Here is a 15649-nt window from a genome sequence, read left to right as displayed (position 1 = left end):
GCGTCATCTGTGGAACTGTTGAGGCAGTATGCAAATTAGAGTGGGTCTAGGGTTTCTGGGATGATGGTGTTGATGTGAGCCATGACCAGCCTTTCAAAGCACTTCTTGGCTAGAGACGTGAGTGCTACGGGTCAGTAGTCATTTAGGCAGGTTACCTTAGTGTTCATGGGCACAGGGACTACGGTGGTCTGCTTGAAAGCATGTTGGTATTACAGACTCGGTCAGGGACAGGTTGAAAATGTCAGTGACGACACTTGCCAGTTGGTCAGCACATGCTCAGAGTACACGTCATGGTAATCCGTCTGGCCCCGCAGCCTTGTGAATGTTGACCTGTTTAAAGGTCTTGCTCACATTGGCTACAGAGAGCGTGATCACACAGTCATCCGGAACAGCTGGTTCTCTCATGTATGCTTCAGTGTTGCTTGCCTCGAAGCGAGGATAGAAGTTATTTAGCTCATCTGGTAGGCTTGTGTCACTGGGCAGCTCGCGGCTGTGCTTCCCTTTGTAATCCGTAATGGTTTTCTAGCCCTGCCACATCCGACGAGCGTCGGAGCCAGTGTAGTACGATTCAATCTTAGTCCTGTATTGATGCTTTGCTTGTATGATGGTTCGTCGGAGGGCATAGCGGGATTTCTTATAAGCTTCCGGGTTAGAGTTAGAGTTTCTCCCATATTTCTCTGCAGATCCTCTCAAGCTCTATCAGGTTGGATGGGAAGTGTCGCTGCACAGCTATCTTCAGGTCTCTCCAGAGATCGGGTTCAAGTCCGTGCTCTGGCTGGGCCACTCAATCACATTCAGAAACTTGTCCCGAAGCCACTCCTGCATGATCTTGGCTGTGTGCTTAGGATCGTTGTCCTGTTGGAAGGTAAAAATTCAACCCAGTCTGAGGTCCTACGTGCTCTGGGGTAGGTTTTCATCAAGATCTCTGTACATTGCTCTGTTCATCTTTGCCTCGATCCTGACTAGTCTCCCAGTCCCTGCAGCTCAAAAACACCCCCACAGCATGATGCTGCCACCACCATACTTCACCGTAGGGATGGTGCCAGGTTTCCTCCAGATGTGACGCTTAGCATTCAGGCAAAATAGTTCAATCTTTGTTTCATCAGACCAGAGAATCTTGTTTCTCGTGGTCTGAGTCCTTTATGTGCCTTTTGGCAAACTCCAAGCGGGCTGTCATGTACCTTTTACTGAGAAGTGGCTTCAGTCTGGCCACTACCATAAAGGCCTGATTGGTGGAGTCCTGCAGAGATGGTTGTTCTTCTGGAAGGTTCTCCAAGCTCAAATCAGTGACCTTGGCCTCCTCCCTGACCAAGGCCCTTCTATCCCAATTGCTCGGTTTAGCCAGCCAGCCAGCTCTAGGAAGTGTCTTGGTGATTCTTTACGTCTTCCATTTTAAAATGATGGAGGGCTCTGCGTTCTTGGGGACCTTCAATACTGCAGACATTTTTTGGTACCCTTCCAAAGATCTGTGACTCGACGCAATCCTGTCTCGGAGCTCTGCTGACAATTCCTTTGACCTCATGGCTTGGTTTTTGTTAATATGCACTGTCAACTGCGGGACCTTATATAGACAAGTGTGTGGACTCCAATCAAGTTGCAGAAAACATTGAGGATCAATGTAAATAGGATGCACCTGAGCTCAATTTTGAGTTTCATAGCAAATTAGGTATCAGTATTTTTATACATATGCAAACATTTCTAAAAACCTGTTTTCACTTTGTCAATGTGTATTGTGTAGGTTGAAGATTTCATTTTTTTTAAATCCATTTTTGAATAAGGCTGTAATGTAACAAAATGTTTTCCCTTTTCAATCTCCCTCTAGATAGCCTATCTAGCCCCTCTCTTTTGCTCTATGGGTGGCCTTTGCTCCCTCTTCCTTATGCCTACATTAGTTTGAGACAGGATGAGAGAAGAGGGGAAGGATGGAAGGGTGGCTAAGGAGAAGAAACATTTTCTCTGTTCTCCCTCTTCCAGTGGGAGAAAGGGGTGGCACCTCTTTCCCGAGGTGGCTGCATGGTCGTCATGGCAGCAGAGATTGGTAATAAACAGGAGAGATGTGGCTGATGGGGGTGTTGTGTATGTTTGTGTGATATGATGCAGTTTAGGTCACCATGGCAACCACATAAAGGCAGTTACTTTGAGAGATTGTGCATGTTTGTGTGTGTGCGTGGGAAGCAGAGTTGAGGTTAGATTCAATTTCAATGCACTTCAGAGACTGTATATGAATGTAATATCTTTAATCAATTCCATCTTCCTTACAATGATAGAAAATGAAATAGCCGTTGATAAACATTCAAACATGCACAATAATAATAATTTTAAAAAGTTGTCTGCCAGTGGAGTTCCCTGTTAAAACAAATCAGCAGTAGAAACTAAAATAAGTTTCTAAAGCGTCGACCCCTGGAGTGTACCAAGTCTGGGGGAGCATGGAAGACTAGGTGCTCGGTCAAGGGGTGGCCTTTCTGCTATGGCAGTGGATTAGAAGTTCTACTGAGCTACCCAACTCATCTCTTCTCCCTCACATTTGGTCTAGCCCTAGTCTGGCCAGCATAGCTCCAGCTCATACAGCACCTCCTCCTCCCTTTCCCTTACTCCCTGTGTCGCAATAGTCTAAAGAGGTTCAACGCCTCACCTACATCTCCACTGATATAAAAACAGAAGGGTGAAAGCAATATGGTGGAGACAAAGAGAGAGAAACTTGTTAAGACTAATGAGATACAAATGTCTTTCTACTCCTCCCCTCAGGTGCTGGTAAATATCTCCCCTCCCCTGTCAGGTGCTCGTCACCTCTACTTTCAACTCCTCTTTTATGCTGCCATTTTTGTTCCTGTTCTCCGTCTCCACCTCCTCCTCTTCTCCCTGGGTCCCGGTCCCTGTTTGTTCCGGAATACCTCGACCCCCAGCATGCGGAGGTAGTGGAACCTCTCGTTGCGGGGTACAAAAGCTCTGATGGAGGTCTTGGCTCTCTAGCCACACAGCTCTATAGGACACTGTGGAAAATCAGGGTTACTGAGGAGAGGGTTGGAGAGAGAAAGAGGGCGAGTTCTCTGATAACAGTAAATAATACATGGACAGAGACAAAATGGATACTTACCTACTATCAGGCCGATACTTTAGAACAATGCTGCCCATTTCTGTAGAAACATAAACACTGCATGAACACACACAAAGCCACCACCCTACAGCCACACAGTACAGAACATAGACGGCTTTGAAGGAAAAACAAAAAGCACGACTGTACCAATCTTCTTGGCCTGTTGGTGAGCATCATCCTCCAATTTGTTGAGGTACGGGTTCTCCTGAGTCAGTAGAATCTTGATGTCCTCAACACTGATTATGATCATCCTGGAGCGGATGTAGGGGAACAGAGTAGATACCCTGGAGGAGAGAGGGATGAGGAGGGAGAGATGAATGAGTGCGTGTACTCATGTGTACTGCCGTAGGTGCGCGTGTGCATTTTCCATGTTATCTGAAAGTCTAGAATATTAATACACGTGTACCTACCTCCTGGGCAAGTCTGAAGACACAGCCAAACCCCTCCTTGTCGCTGTTGAGAGACCACACATACACCTCTGTGTTGATCACCTGCAAAACACACAAAATAATGAAATTACAGTGCTTGAGAATAACATCCGTTTCAGCAACATATTTACCGGTTGCTTCTGATTTCAATGTTTTGAATAATAGTTTGGATTTCAAATAAGCCATTGCTTCTTACAATATTTTGTCACACATCATTAAGCCAGAACCGTGCTGAGTATTCTGCATGCATGTAAAAACTGAACAAAATGTTTTTTTGTGCATACCTTCCTGATATTCAGTTGCACCCCCTTTTGCCCTCAACAGCCTCAATTTGTCTGGACATTGACTCTACAAGTTGTCGAAAGCATTCCACAGGGATGCTGGCCCATGTTGATTCCAATGCTTCCCACAGTTGTGTCAAGTTGGCTGGATGTCCTTTGGGTGGTGGACCATTCTTGATACACACAGGAAATCCAGCAGCGTTGCAGTTCTTGACACACTGAAACCGGTGTGCTTTGCACCTACTACCATAACCTGTTCAAAGGCACTCAAATCTTATGTCTTGCCGCTCTGAATGGCACACATACACAATCCATGTCTCAATTGTCTCAAGGCTTAAAAATCATTCTTTAAACCATCTCCCTTCATCTACACTGATTGAAGTGGATAACAGATGTCATCAATAAGAGATCATAGCTTTCACTTGGATTCACCTGGTCAGTCTGTGTCACGGAAAGAGCAGGTGTTCTTAATGTTTTGTACACTCAGTGTATATGCATGTACATATATTTACAGTACCAATCAAAAGTTTGGACATCTACTTATTCAAGTGTTCTTTATTTTTTTTTACTATTTTCTACATTGTAATACAATAGTGAAGACATCAAAACTATGACATAACATATGGAATCATGTAATAATACTTTTTATTTTTTTAAACAAATTAAAATACATTAGCTTTCAAAAGTTTGGGGTTACTTAGAAATGTCCTCGTTTTTGAAAGAAAAGCACATTTTTTGTCCATTGATCAAAAATATAGTGTAGAAATTGTTAATGTAATAGCCTTCCTTTCTCAGAACAAGAATAGACTGACGAGTTTCAGAAGAAAGTTCTTTGTTTCTGGCCATTTTTGAGCCTGTTTTCAAACCCATAAATATCGATGCTCCAGATACTCAACTAGTTTAAAGGCCAGTTTTATTGCTTCTTTAAATCAGCACAACAGTTTTCAGCTGTGCTAACATAATTGCAAAAGGGTTTTCTAATGATCAATTAGCCTTTTAAAATTATAAACTTGATTTAGCTAACACAACGTGCCATTGGAACACAGGAGTGATGGTTGCTGATAATGGGCCTCTGTACACCTATGTAGATATTCCATTAAAAAAATCTGCCGTTTCCAGCTACAATAGTAATTTACAACATTAACAATGTCTACACTGTTTTTCTGATCAATTTGATGTTATTTTAATGGACCAAAAAAAAGTTTTTTCTCTTTCAAATACAAGGACATTTTTAAGTGACCCCAAACTTTTAAACGGTAGTGTATACATTGTATTCTTCAAAGTAGCCACCCTTTGCCTTGATGACAGCTTTGCACACTCTTGGCATTCCCTCAACCAGGTTCACCTGGAATGCTTTTCCAACAGTCTTGAAGGAGTTCCCACATATGCTGAGCACTTGTTGGATGCTTTTCCTTCACACATCTCAAACCATCTCAATTGGATTGAGGTCGGGTAATTGTGGAGGCCAGGTCATCTGATGCAGCACTCCTTCACTCTCCTTGGTCAAATAGCCCTTACACAGCCTGGAGGTGTGTTTGGGTCATTGTTCTGTTGAAAAACAAATGATAGGTCCGGCAGAATGCTGTGGTAGCCATGCTGATTAAGAGTGCCTTGCATTCTAAATAAATAACTGAGTGTCACCCGCAAAGCCCCCCCACAGCATCTCCTCAATGCTTCATGGTGGGAACCACACATGCAGAGATCATCCGTTCACCTACTCTGCGTCTCACAAAGACATGGCGGTTGGAACCAAAAATCTCAAATTTGGACTCATCAGACCAAAGGACAGACTTCCACCGGTCTAATGTCCATTGCTTGTGTTTCTTGGTCCAAGCAAGTATCTTCTTCTTATTGGTGCAATTCAACCATGAAGGCCTGATTCACACAGTCTCATCTGAACACTTCTTGTGTTACTACATGATTCCGTGTGTTATTTCATAGTTTATGTTTAGACTATTATTCTACAATGTAGAAAATAGTCAAAATAACAAAAAAAAACTGGAATGAGTGGGTGTGTCCAAACGTACAAAAAGGGAGTGGTTATCTGACTGCTTGGAGGCACACACACATCCACCTGCTCAGATGCTGAGTGTACTAGGGGGATTTGGGATGAGAAGGGTTTTAGGGAAGTCTGGAGACAGGTCATAGAAGGACCAGCAACACACACATTATGGAATAGATGAAGTTATCAAATCAAAACCTGTACACTGAACAAAAATATAAACGCAACATGTAAAGTGTTGGTCCCATGTTTCATGAGTTGAAATAAAAGACCCCAGACATTTTCCACACGCAAAAAGCTTATTTCGCTCAAATTTTGTGCACAAATGTGTTTATATCCTTGTTAAGGAGCATCTCTTTTGCCCAGAAAATCTATCCCCTGGCAGGTGTGGCATATGAAGAAGCTGATTAAACAGCATGATCATTTTTTAAATTAGATTTCATCAGGTAGGCCAGTTGAGAACAAGTTCTCATTTACAACTGCAACCTGGCCAAGATAAAGCAAAGCAGTGTGACAAAAACATCAACACAGAACACTAGGTTGTTTTTCAATATTAGTTTGAGTTTGCTGCAACTGCCTTCTGTTAAGAAGACATTGCAGTCAGATTTTCCTTCACAGGGGAGTGTCCAAATTACCACGGTAACGCCCTGTCCCTTAAAGGGGAAGCTGAACATTTGTATCACGTAATGATTGTGCTTGATTGTGTATGTATCACTCCCCAAAACTTTAACTCATGAACTTTTTGTCATTTCTTGTCATTAAAACACTCAAACATTGTAATTGTTCTCCTAGATGTATTTGTGTGCTTCTACTTAGGAACATATGTACTCTTTGTAAAACATCATAAATAAGCTGTATCACTCATCATTTGTGGCAGGGCAGGCACTTTGTTGATTCTGATGTTCAGCTGTAGAACTGTTTCTGTTCTTACTACAGTATTTCAATTATTTATTTTAAGATGCATTGGTTAAGACGCAGGTCAAAACAATGACATAAAACGAAGCAATATACCCCATTACTTCTTACTAGTAATACTTTTGTTTTAGAAACATTAGAATGCATGCTCATTCGTTTTGGTGATTTTTGGAGTGATTATGGCGGGAAAAGTAGTTTGGCTGGTAAGAAATCTGTGGTTGGTACATTTTCTTATCTACCTGCCAGTGGCTGGTGGACCAAAACGTTAATTTCCCACCCTGCACACACTCATCTCACCCACACACGTTGGGTTCCTTGGTCTGATCGACTAGCTCTTTGGGCGAGTCCTCTCCTGCCTCTTCTCCTCCGTCTCCATCCTCCAGGGGTCTCTCAAGGAGGGGGGTGTCCACTGGAGAGTCCTCTGGCTGGGGCACTGAGCTGGATGTCTGCTCCTTCCTCAACTGGAGAAAAGAATCAAAGTTCACTTTTGTGGGAACTTCTCTCTCGTGTATGAGGTACCGGACAGTGTTGCGTTCTATCTGAGATGTGCCTGTGTTAACAAGAAAACAAAGGTGTGTGAAGTGTGCGTGTCCATGTGTGTGTGAAGTGTGCGTGTCCATGTGTGTGTGAAGTGTGCGTGTCCATGTGTGTGAGGAGCCTGCGTGTCCATATGTGTGCGTGTCCATGTGTGTGTGAAGTGTGCGTGTCCATGTGTGTGTGAAGTGTGCGTGTCCATGTGTGTGAGGAGCCTGCGTGTCCATATGTGTGCGTGTCCATGTGTGTGTGAAGTGTGCGTGTCCATGTGTGGACTGTGAGCATTTTTGTGTATCTTCCCGTGCAAGTATGTGGGTGTGTACCTTGGGGATTGTTCTGCTCCAGGGCATGGGGGCTTTCTTGACCAGGACAGCTACAAAGAAGCCTCCAGTGTTCTGGTGATGGGGCAGGATCCTCATACTGAATACACATAGATACTGTGTGTGTGTGTGTGTGTGTGTGTGTATTTATATATTAAGAGATAAATATGGGCCAAGAGCACCCTCTGCTGGTAGAAATCAAAACACAAACCAGCAACCCTTCACAGGGATTTGATAGTCTGCCTAGATTTGATTATTTATCTCATATTACGATCAGATATGTATGCAGCTGTGTGGAAAGGCGAATGTGCACAGGTGTAGCAAATACAATGTACATGATTGTCATGAAAGTTGACATCTTAGGCATATTCTAACCAAATAAAGTGGAGCCGGTGGGTGTGTACGAGTTCGCAGGGTTATTTATTTTTTATTTATTTAACGAGGAAAGTCAGTTAAGAACAAATTCTTATTTTCAATGACGGCCTAGGAACAGTGGGTCAACTGCCTGTTCAGGGGCAGAACGACAGATTTGTACCTTGTCAGCTCGGGGATTTGAACTTGCAACCTAGTCCAACGCTCTAACCACTAGGCTACCCTGCCGCCCCTCCTCCAGGGGGGAGGGAACATGGTGGGTCTGATCTGTGTGTGGTGGTCGGCTGGCACCTCTGACCAGTCCTTATACCACTGACCCTCCTTAGTCATCAACTAGGAAAGAAAGAGAATGAAGAGAGAATAAGTATGTGTGAGAGGTAGTTGTAGATGGGGAGGAAGAGATGGGAGAAAGTGCAATCTAAAACTGTCTCAATCTGTCATCAATAAACTGACAAGTTTGTGGAATATCATGAATATTGTAGTGGCTAGACTCTCAGGCCTATCAAGTACCTCTAGTAGCTGCTAGCAGTGACTGTTAGGCATGAGGTGGAGCTCATGTGGTCCAACAGTTATACACCTTCCATTTGGTGACTCCAGACATCCATTTTAACCCTGGGAGATCAGCGGACTCATCTGCCAACTCTAACGCACCTGGAGAAAGACAAAGGAGCTGAGGCAGTTATCACCGGTGTGGGTGTGTCTGAGACACTGGATTTGTGCATGCATGCGTGTGTGTGTGTGTGTTACTCTTCTCCAGTACTGTTGCTATGACAGCTTCGTCCTCTACAGTGTTGAGTGAACAGGTAGAGTAGACCATCCTCCCTCCTACAGCTAGCTGCTCCACACCATGCACTTATACGGATTTGGAGACACACACAATCCAAAATCAGATCTAAAATCGGCTTTCTATTTCGCAACAAAGCCTCCATCACTCGCCTGCCAAACTTACCCTAGTAAAACGGAATATCCTACCGATCCTCAACTTCGGCGATGTCATCTACAAAATAGCTTCCAATACTCTACTCAGCAAACTGGATGCAGTCTATCACAGTGCCATCCGTTTTGTTACCAAAGCCCCTTATAACCCCCACCACTGCGACCTGTATGCTCTAGTCGGCTGGCCCTCGCTACATATTCGTCGCCAGACCCACTGGCTCCAGGTCATCTATAAGTCTATGCTAGGTAAAGCTCTGCCTTATCTCAGCTCTCTGGTCACGATAACAACACCCACCCGTAGCATGTGCTCCAGTAGGTATATCTCACTTATCACCCCCAAAGCCAACACCTCTTTGGCCGCCTTTCCTTCCAGTTTTCTGCTACCAGTGACTGGAACAAATTGCAAAAATCGCTGAAGCTGGAGTTATAATTCCCTCAAAAAACTTTTAACATCAGCTATCTGAGCAGCTAACCGATCACTGCAGCTGTACATAGTCCATCTGTAAATAGCCCATCCAACTACCTCATCCCCATACTGTTATTTATTTATTTTGCTCCTTTGCACCCCAGTATCTCTACTTGCACATTCATCTTCTGCACATCTATCACTCCAGTGTTAATATGCTGAATTGTGAATAACTTCGCTACTATGGCCTATTTATTGCCTTACCTCCTCACGTCATTTGCACACACTGTATATAGACTTATTTTTTTTTCTATTGTGTTATTGACTGTATGCTTGTTTATTCCATGTGTAACTCTGTGTTGATGTTTGTGTCGCACTGCTTTGCTTTATCTTGGCCAGGTCGCAGTTGTAAATGAGAACTTGTTCTCAACTAGCCTACCTGGTTAAATAAAGGTGAACATAGACGGCTTTGAAGGAAAAACAAAAAGCACGACTGTACCAATCTTCTTGGCCTGTTGGTGAGCATCATCCTCCAATTTGTTGAGGTACGGGTTCTCCTGAGTCAGTAGAATCTTGATGTCCTCAACACTGATTATGATCATCCTGGAGCGGATGTAGGGGAACAGAGTAGATACCCTGGAGGAGAGAGGGATGAGGAGGGAGAGATGAATGAGTGCGTGTACTCATGTGTACTGCCGTAGGTGCGCGTGTGCATTTTCCATGTTATCTGAAAGTCTAGAATATTAATACACGTGTACCTACCTCCTGGGCAAGTCTGAAGACACAGCCAAACCCCTCCTTGTCGCTGTTGAGAGACCACACATACACCTCTGTGTTGATCACCTGCAAAACACACAAAATAATGAAATTACAGTGCTTGAGAATAACATCCGTTTCAGCAACATATTTACCGGTTGCTTCTGATTTCAATGTTTTGAATAATAGTTTGGATTTCAAATAAGCCATTGCTTCTTACAATATTTTGTCACACATCATTAAGCCAGAACCGTGCTGAGTATTCTGCATGCATGTAAAAACTGAACAAAATGTTTTTTTGTGCATACCTTCCTGATATTCAGTTGCACCCCCTTTTGCCCTCAACAGCCTCAATTTGTCTGGACATTGACTCTACAAGTTGTCGAAAGCATTCCACAGGGATGCTGGCCCATGTTGATTCCAATGCTTCCCACAGTTGTGTCAAGTTGGCTGGATGTCCTTTGGGTGGTGGACCATTCTTGATACACACAGGAAATCCAGCAGCGTTGCAGTTCTTGACACACTGAAACCGGTGTGCATTGCACCTACTACCATAACCTGTTCAAAGGCACTCAAATCTTATGTCTTGCCGCTCTGAATGGCACACATACACAATCCATGTCTCAATTGTCTCAAGGCTTAAAAATCATTCTTTAAACCATCTCCCTTCATCTACACTGATTGAAGTGGATAACAGATGTCATCAATAAGAGATCATAGCTTTCACTTGGATTCACCTGGTCAGTCTGTGTCACGGAAAGAGCAGGTGTTCTTAATGTTTTGTACACTCAGTGTATATGCATGTACATATATTTACAGTACCAATCAAAAGTTTGGACATCTACTTATTCAAGTGTTCTTTATTTTTTTTTACTATTTTCTACATTGTAATACAATAGTGAAGACATCAAAACTATGACATAACATATGGAATCATGTAATAATACTTTTTATTTTTTTAAACAAATTAAAATACATTAGTGTTCAAAAGTTTGGGGTTACTTAGAAATGTCCTCGTTTTTGAAAGAAAAGCACATTTTTTGTCCATTGATCAAAAATATAGTGTAGAAATTGTTAATGTAATAGCCTTCCTTTCTCAGAACAAGAATAGACTGACGAGTTTCAGAAGAAAGTTCTTTGTTTCTGGCCATTTTTGAGCCTGTTTTCAAACCCATAAATATCGATGCTCCAGATACTCAACTAGTTTAAAGGCCAGTTTTATTGCTTCTTTAAATCAGCACAACAGTTTTCAGCTGTGCTAACATAATTGCAAAAGGGTTTTCTAATGATCAATTAGCCTTTTAAAATTATAAACTTGATTTAGCTAACACAACGTGCCATTGGAACACAGGAGTGATGGTTGCTGATAATGGGCCTCTGTACACCTATGTAGATATTCCATTAAAAAAATCTGCCGTTTCCAGCTACAATAGTAATTTACAACATTAACAATGTCTACACTGTTTTTCTGATCAATTTGATGTTATTTTAATGGACCAAAAAAAAGTTTTTTCTCTTTCAAATACAAGGACATTTTTAAGTGACCCCAAACTTTTAAACGGTAGTGTATACATTGTATTCTTCAAAGTAGCCACCCTTTGCCTTGATGACAGCTTTGCACACTCTTGGCATTCCCTCAACCAGGTTCACCTGGAATGCTTTTCCAACAGTCTTGAAGGAGTTCCCACATATGCTGAGCACTTGTTGGATGCTTTTCCTTCACACATCTCAAACCATCTCAATTGGATTGAGGTCGGGTAATTGTGGAGGCCAGGTCATCTGATGCAGCACTCCTTCACTCTCCTTGGTCAAATAGCCCTTACACAGCCTGGAGGTGTGTTTGGGTCATTGTTCTGTTGAAAAACAAATGATAGGTCCGGCAGAATGCTGTGGTAGCCATGCTGATTAAGAGTGCCTTGCATTCTAAATAAATAACTGAGTGTCACCCGCAAAGCCCCCCCACAGCATCTCCTCAATGCTTCATGGTGGGAACCACACATGCAGAGATCATCCGTTCACCTACTCTGCGTCTCACAAAGACATGGCGGTTGGAACCAAAAATCTCAAATTTGGACTCATCAGACCAAAGGACAGACTTCCACCGGTCTAATGTCCATTGCTTGTGTTTCTTGGTCCAAGCAAGTATCTTCTTCTTATTGGTGCAATTCAACCATGAAGGCCTGATTCACACAGTCTCATCTGAACACTTCTTGTGTTACTACATGATTCCGTGTGTTATTTCATAGTTTATGTTTAGACTATTATTCTACAATGTAGAAAATAGTCAAAATAACAAAAAAAAACTGGAATGAGTGGGTGTGTCCAAACGTACAAAAAGGGAGTGGTTATCTGACTGCTTGGAGGCACACACACATCCACCTGCTCAGATGCTGAGTGTACTAGGGGGATTTGGGATGAGAAGGGTTTTAGGGAAGTCTGGAGACAGGTCATAGAAGGACCAGCAACACACACATTATGGAATAGATGAAGTTATCAAATCAAAACCTGTACACTGAACAAAAATATAAACGCAACATGTAAAGTGTTGGTCCCATGTTTCATGAGTTGAAATAAAAGACCCCAGACATTTTCCACACGCAAAAAGCTTATTTCGCTCAAATTTTGTGCACAAATGTGTTTATATCCTTGTTAAGGAGCATCTCTTTTGCCCAGAAAATCTATCCCCTGGCAGGTGTGGCATATGAAGAAGCTGATTAAACAGCATGATCATTTTTTAAATTAGATTTCATCAGGTAGGCCAGTTGAGAACAAGTTCTCATTTACAACTGCAACCTGGCCAAGATAAAGCAAAGCAGTGTGACAAAAACATCAACACAGAACACTAGGTTGTTTTTCAATATTAGTTTGAGTTTGCTGCAACTGCCTTCTGTTAAGAAGACATTGCAGTCAGATTTTCCTTCACAGGGGAGTGTCCAAATTACCACGGTAACGCCCTGTCCCTTAAAGGGGAAGCTGAACATTTGTATCACGTAATGATTGTGCTTGATTGTGTATGTATCACTCCCCAAAACTTTAACTCATGAACTTTTTGTCATTTCTTGTCATTAAAACACTCAAACATTGTAATTGTTCTCCTAGATGTATTTGTGTGCTTCTACTTAGGAACATATGTACTCTTTGTAAAACATCATAAATAAGCTGTATCACTCATCATTTGTGGCAGGGCAGGCACTTTGTTGATTCTGATGTTCAGCTGTAGAACTGTTTCTGTTCTTACTACAGTATTTCAATTATTTATTTTAAGATGCATTGGTTAAGACGCAGGTCAAAACAATGACATAAAACGAAGCAATATACCCCATTACTTCTTACTAGTAATACTTTTGTTTTAGAAACATTAGAATGCATGCTCATTCGTTTTGGTGATTTTTGGAGTGATTATGGCGGGAAAAGTAGTTTGGCTGGTAAGAAATCTGTGGTTGGTACATTTTCTTATCTACCTGCCAGTGGCTGGTGGACCAAAACGTTAATTTCCCACCCTGCACACACTCATCTCACCCACACACGTTGGGTTCCTTGGTCTGATCGACTAGCTCTTTGGGCGAGTCCTCTCCTGCCTCTTCTCCTCCGTCTCCATCCTCCAGGGGTCTCTCAAGGAGGGGGGTGTCCACTGGAGAGTCCTCTGGCTGGGGCACTGAGCTGGATGTCTGCTCCTTCCTCAACTGGAGAAAAGAATCAAAGTTCACTTTTGTGGGAACTTCTCTCTCGTGTATGAGGTACCGGACAGTGTTGCGTTCTATCTGAGATGTGCCTGTGTTAACAAGAAAACAAAGGTGTGTGAAGTGTGCGTGTCCATGTGTGTGTGAAGTGTGCGTGTCCATGTGTGTGTGAAGTGTGCGTGTCCATGTGTGTGAGGAGCCTGCGTGTCCATATGTGTGCGTGTCCATGTGTGTGTGAAGTGTGCGTGTCCATGTGTGTGTGAAGTGTGCGTGTCCATGTGTGTGAGGAGCCTGCGTGTCCATATGTGTGCGTGTCCATGTGTGTGTGAAGTGTGCGTGTCCATGTGTGGACTGTGAGCATTTTTGTGTATCTTCCCGTGCAAGTATGTGGGTGTGTACCTTGGGGATTGTTCTGCTCCAGGGCATGGGGGCTTTCTTGACCAGGACAGCTACAAAGAAGCCTCCAGTGTTCTGGTGATGGGGCAGGATCCTCATACTGAATACACATAGATACTGTGTGTGTGTGTGTGTGTGTGTGTGTGTATTTATATATTAAGAGATAAATATGGGCCAAGAGCACCCTCTGCTGGTAGAAATCAAAACACAAACCAGCAACCCTTCACAGGGATTTGATAGTCTGCCTAGATTTGATTATTTATCTCATATTACGATCAGATATGTATGCAGCTGTGTGGAAAGGCGAATGTGCACAGGTGTAGCAAATACAATGTACATGATTGTCATGAAAGTTGACATCTTAGGCATATTCTAACCAAATAAAGTGGAGCCGGTGGGTGTGTACGAGTTCGCAGGGTTATTTATTTTTTATTTATTTAACGAGGAAAGTCAGTTAAGAACAAATTCTTATTTTCAATGACGGCCTAGGAACAGTGGGTCAACTGCCTGTTCAGGGGCAGAACGACAGATTTGTACCTTGTCAGCTCGGGGATTTGAACTTGCAACCTAGTCCAACGCTCTAACCACTAGGCTACCCTGCCGCCCCTCCTCCAGGGGGGAGGGAACATGGTGGGTCTGATCTGTGTGTGGTGGTCGGCTGGCACCTCTGACCAGTCCTTATACCACTGACCCTCCTTAGTCATCAACTAGGAAAGAAAGAGAATGAAGAGAGAATAAGTATGTGTGAGAGGTAGTTGTAGATGGGGAGGAAGAGATGGGAGAAAGTGCAATCTAAAACTGTCTCAATCTGTCATCAATAAACTGACAAGTTTGTGGAATATCATGAATATTGTAGTGGCTAGACTCTCAGGCCTATCAAGTACCTCTAGTAGCTGCTAGCAGTGACTGTTAGGCATGAGGTGGAGCTCATGTGGTCCAACAGTTATACACCTTCCATTTGGTGACTCCAGACATCCATTTTAACCCTGGGAGATCAGCGGACTCATCTGCCAACTCTAACGCACCTGGAGAAAGACAAAGGAGCTGAGGCAGTTATCACCGGTGTGGGTGTGTCTGAGACACTGGATTTGTGCATGCATGCGTGTGTGTGTGTGTGTTACTCTTCTCCAGTACTGTTGCTATGACAGCTTCGTCCTCTACAGTGTTGAGTGAACAGGTAGAGTAGACCATCCTCCCTCCTACAGCTAGCTGCTCCACACCATGCACTTATACGGATTTGGAGACACACACAATCCAAAATCAGATCTAAAATCGGCTTTCTATTTCGCAACAAAGCCTCCATCACTCGCCTGCCAAACTTACCCTAGTAAAACGGAATATCCTACCGATCCTCAACTTCGGCGATGTCATCTACAAAATAGCTTCCAATACTCTACTCAGCAAACTGGATGCAGTCTATCACAGTGCCATCCGTTTTGTTACCAAAGCCCCTTATAACCCCCACCACTGCGACCTGTATGCTCTAGTCGGCTGGCCCTCGCTACATATTCGTCGCCAGACCCACTGGC

At 43.1% G+C, this 15649-nt stretch overlaps 1 protein-coding gene and 1 long non-coding RNA gene across 5 annotated transcripts; both read right to left on the bottom strand.

Moving 5' to 3' along the window:
• Positions 1-2222: 2222 nt before the first annotated feature.
• LOC110488106 (RNA cytosine C(5)-methyltransferase NSUN2) lies at positions 2223-8962 on the bottom strand. Of its 3 annotated transcripts, none has more exons than XR_005041376.1 (8): positions 8457-8962; positions 8110-8279; positions 7578-7674; positions 7018-7181; positions 3505-3585; positions 3242-3378; positions 3095-3134; positions 2223-2990 (listed from the first exon to the last, which is right to left on the bottom strand). XR_005041376.1 is itself a non-coding variant. In XM_021560127.2 (4 exons), exons 1-4 carry the CDS (start codon positions 3564-3566, stop codon positions 2981-2983), a joined length of 249 nt encoding a protein of 82 aa, XP_021415802.1. In that variant the 5' UTR covers positions 3567-3871; the 3' UTR covers positions 2223-2980. The 3 variants fall into 3 exon arrangements, 1 of the variants encoding a protein (XP_021415802.1); XR_005041377.1 differs by having other exon boundaries at positions 7578-7649; XM_021560127.2 differs by lacking the exons at positions 7018-7181; positions 7578-7674; positions 8110-8279; positions 8457-8962 and having other exon boundaries at positions 3505-3871.
• An 806-nt stretch (positions 8963-9768) lies between these two features.
• On the bottom strand, positions 9769-15510 carry LOC118946522. 2 transcript variants are annotated; one of them, XR_005041397.1, is made up of 6 exons: positions 15005-15510; positions 14658-14827; positions 14124-14220; positions 13564-13727; positions 10051-10131; positions 9769-9924 (listed from the first exon to the last, which is right to left on the bottom strand). It is a non-coding gene; the product is annotated as an uncharacterized LOC118946522 (long non-coding RNA). The 2 variants fall into 2 exon arrangements; XR_005041398.1 differs by having other exon boundaries at positions 14124-14195.
• Positions 15511-15649: the final 139 nt, after the last annotated feature.

The sequence above is a fragment of the Oncorhynchus mykiss genome, chromosome 32 (genome assembly GCF_013265735.2).
Source record: "Oncorhynchus mykiss isolate Arlee chromosome 32, USDA_OmykA_1.1, whole genome shotgun sequence".
Taxonomy (NCBI): Eukaryota; Metazoa; Chordata; class Actinopteri; order Salmoniformes; family Salmonidae; genus Oncorhynchus; species Oncorhynchus mykiss.
This window is presented reverse-complemented; position numbering and strand designations above follow the sequence as displayed.